Here is a 3,268-nt window from a genome sequence, read left to right as displayed (position 1 = left end):
TATATAACTTACTTTTTATTGAAAGTATCTTGCATTCATGATGGATGCTTTCTGGGTTTTACCACATATTTTAATGATAAAAGTTAAATTATTTTTTACATGCAAGTAGTGTGAATAATTTTCCCCACATGGGAACACTGATTATAAAAAGATGACATCCCACATGGGTTAAGTGTCTTTTTTAATTGAAAAGCTAACAAACTGTCCAGTTACATTTCTCCCAAAAACCCACAAACTAAGTAGTAACTGAGTCTCTAGGCAATATATTTAAAACTAAGAGGATTAAAAATAAAATTAAAGAAAAAGAAAACAAGTCCTCAGATGCAATGAAGGGAGCCCTGCTACATACAGGCTAATCAATACAGTGGTACTCCTTGACTGCAGGAGGCTGGAAGACATCCTAGTAATTCCACTCAGAACATTTACCTCAAGAAGCCTTTTTCCAGTTTCCAACTCATGAATAAAAAGAATATTTTGTTAATTCTATTCCAAAAAACTTTTTTGCAACTTGTTTTATTTACAATGCCAACTTTCAAAAGGTCACTAAAGTTAACTGGACAATAAACTAGGCAGAAATTGCTTTACAAAAAAGAGGGAAAGCCCAAAATGCCACTTATAGAGAACCCACAGTTCAGTTTTATTCAGAGCAAAGAAAAAAGAAACTTTCGATCATACTAGAAGAAACTCAGCCATAGGTTTGGAATCTATACTCAAACTACACATGCAATGAGGACAATATTCTGCTAATACAATTGACTTGCTGCTGCATTTGTCTACTGTTTGTCTAATATTAACAATTATAAACAGAGCAGTGCAACTAGTATTTGGAACAATCCTTACAGTGTTATAGTGTCAGGCACAACATTTCACTTCTCTTCACACCACTGGTTCTCTTTGCGTACCTAAAAGAGATGAATATAAGGAAGTACCTTAACTTGAGTAGTCTTTCCTAAGACTTAAAATACTACCTACTGATTCATCAATAGCCAGTGAGTTGAGTCAGAACTGAGAACCCATGGAAAATTAGAATAACATCAGATTAAGACTATATTTCTGGATTTCCTTTTTTTGCCTCCCACGGTTTTTATTCTGCCCTGCTGAAATTATGAACAAAGCAAAGGCAATGGGCAATTTACTAAAGTTGACAGAGCAAATTCAGTTAATTCAGTCACATAATTTCAGTCTGTAGTCATGTCAACAAAATCATTCTGATCTATTATTTCATTTCCTCCCCTCATTAAGTTACTCTAAAGTACCCTAGCATACACTTCTCTATAGGGCTTGCTTTTCTGAAGTCAGATATGTATGGTCTATACAGAAAGTTGCAGGTGCCAAAACTAGTAACTGTTAATACAGTAACAAGAGCTCTTCTCATTGAAAACTAATTATTCTTATGCTTAAAATGCAGTATCACCTAAGTGTTCAGATTCATAAAGACAGACCAGTAAGAATATGTTTAAGACACATAAAGTACATATTATCCCTGAAGTATCAAGACTACTTGATACAGTCACCTCTTTTCCTGGCATGTTATAGGCGTTAGTCCCTTTTTAAGAGCATGTGATCAAAGACAAAACTTTGTGCTACCTACCTGGGCTTCCTCCTCTTCAGTAAAGTCATTTTTGATATTGAAGGTCTTGCGAATCTCCTCAGGAGTCTTCCCCTTGATCATATTGGCAACAGTCTTGCATGTAACATCAAGCAAACCTTTGATGTCTAAGTAGTTTGCAGCCTGTAAAGAGACAGTTGTTTTCCTTAAAGTATACTTGATGTTTTAAACTAAATCCAAAGTTAATGATTGACATTCCATATCTAATAAAGCTTAAAATGCTAATTTTAAATTAAAGGGAGAATAAATCACTCTTAAGTTCTTCTGTGAAAGACTTTTATGTGACCTTCTTTGTTACACCTCTATAATGTTGCATCCCTATGCTTCCTTAACCAAACTATACTAGCTCAAATGTTAAATAACAGCCACATGCACACAAATACCACATCAGGTCTTGGCAAAAATAGTTGTCCACACTTAAAAGAGTTCAAACATAAGCAGTTAAAGCACTACACTTTATTGATCTCTTTTTAAAAAACAGGTTTTGGTTTCATTGACTTTATTGTTTACCTGTTTTCTATTTCATTGATTTCTGCCCTTTAATATTCTCATTTTTCTGTTTACTTTAATTTCATCCTTTACTAGTTTAAGGTGGAAGCTTAGATCACCGATCTGAAACTTTTTTCCTTTCTAATTATAGGTATTTCATTCCATCAGTTTCCTTCTAAGTAATTCTTTAGCTGCATCTAAAAACAGATTTTTCATATGTTTTATTTCTATTCAGCTCAAAATACTTTCTATTTCTTCTTTGACCCGTAGCTTACCTGCAAATGTGTTAGTTTAAAAGTAGTTGCAGATTTTTCCAGATATCTGTGATTTCTAATTCCACTGCAGTCAGAAGACAAACTTTGTATGACTTGAATCCTTTTACGATAGACTTTTTTTTTTTGAGACACCATCTCACTCTGTCACCCAGGCTAGAATTCAGTGGCATGATCTCGGCTTACTGCAACCTGCACCTCCCAGGTTCAGCCGATTCTCTTGCCTCAGTCTCCCAAGTAGGTGGGATTACAGGTGCGTGCCTCCACACCCAGCTAATTTATTTATTTATTTTTGAGACGGGACTCTCGCTCTGTCACTGGAGGGCGGTGGAGCGATCTTGGCTCACTGCAAGCTCCACCTCCTGGGTTCACGCCATTCTCCACAGCCTCCAAGTAGCTGAGACTACAGGCGCCTGCCACCACGCCCGGCTAATTTTTTGTATTTTTAGTAGAGACGAGATTTCACCATGTTAGCCAAGATGGTCTCGATTTCCTGACCTCGTGATCCTCCCGCCTCGGCCTCCTAAAGTGCTGGGATTACAGGTGTGAGCCACTGTCCAGCCTAAAACATTATATGTAATGATAGCAGAATACATATTCTTTTCAAGTGTATATTACCAAGACAGACCATGTCCTGGGCCATAAAACAAGTCTCAGCCAGGCGCAGTGGCTCACGCCTATAATCCCGACACTTGGGAGGGTGAGGCGGGTGGATCACTTGAGGCTAGGAGCTCGAGACCAGCCTGGCCAGCATGATGAAACCCCATCTCTACTAAAAATATAAAAAATTAGCTAGGTGTGATGGCTCATGCCTGTAATCTCAGCTACTCATAAGGCTAAGGCAGGAGAATCGCTTGAACCCGGACAAGAGTGAAATTCTGTCTCAAAAAAAAAAAAA

General features: G+C 37.3%; 1 protein-coding gene across 4 annotated transcripts in view; it reads right to left on the bottom strand.

The window, feature by feature from the left end:
* Nucleotides 1-497: 497 nt before the first annotated feature.
* The window catches only part of SKP1 (S-phase kinase-associated protein 1), a 24,370-nt gene continuing 21,599 nt past the window's right edge, over nt 498-3,268 (bottom strand). For all 4 annotated transcript variants that reach the window (XM_011969225.1, XM_011969226.1, XM_011969228.1 and 1 more), the window contains 2 exons: nt 1,592-1,732; nt 498-902 (listed from right to left, as the gene is read on the bottom strand). In XM_011969225.1, the coding sequence (XP_011824615.1) occupies nt 867-902; nt 1,592-1,732 (177 nt within the window). In that variant the 3' untranslated portion in view covers nt 498-866. The remainder of the gene's footprint in view (nt 903-1,591; nt 1,733-3,268) is intronic.

Source organism: Mandrillus leucophaeus, unplaced genomic scaffold, assembly GCF_000951045.1.
Source record: "Mandrillus leucophaeus isolate KB7577 unplaced genomic scaffold, Mleu.le_1.0 Scaffold88, whole genome shotgun sequence".
Classification (NCBI taxonomy): Eukaryota; Metazoa; Chordata; class Mammalia; order Primates; family Cercopithecidae; genus Mandrillus; species Mandrillus leucophaeus.
Note: the sequence above shows the minus strand (reverse complement) of the source record. Positions and strands in the feature narration are given on the sequence as shown.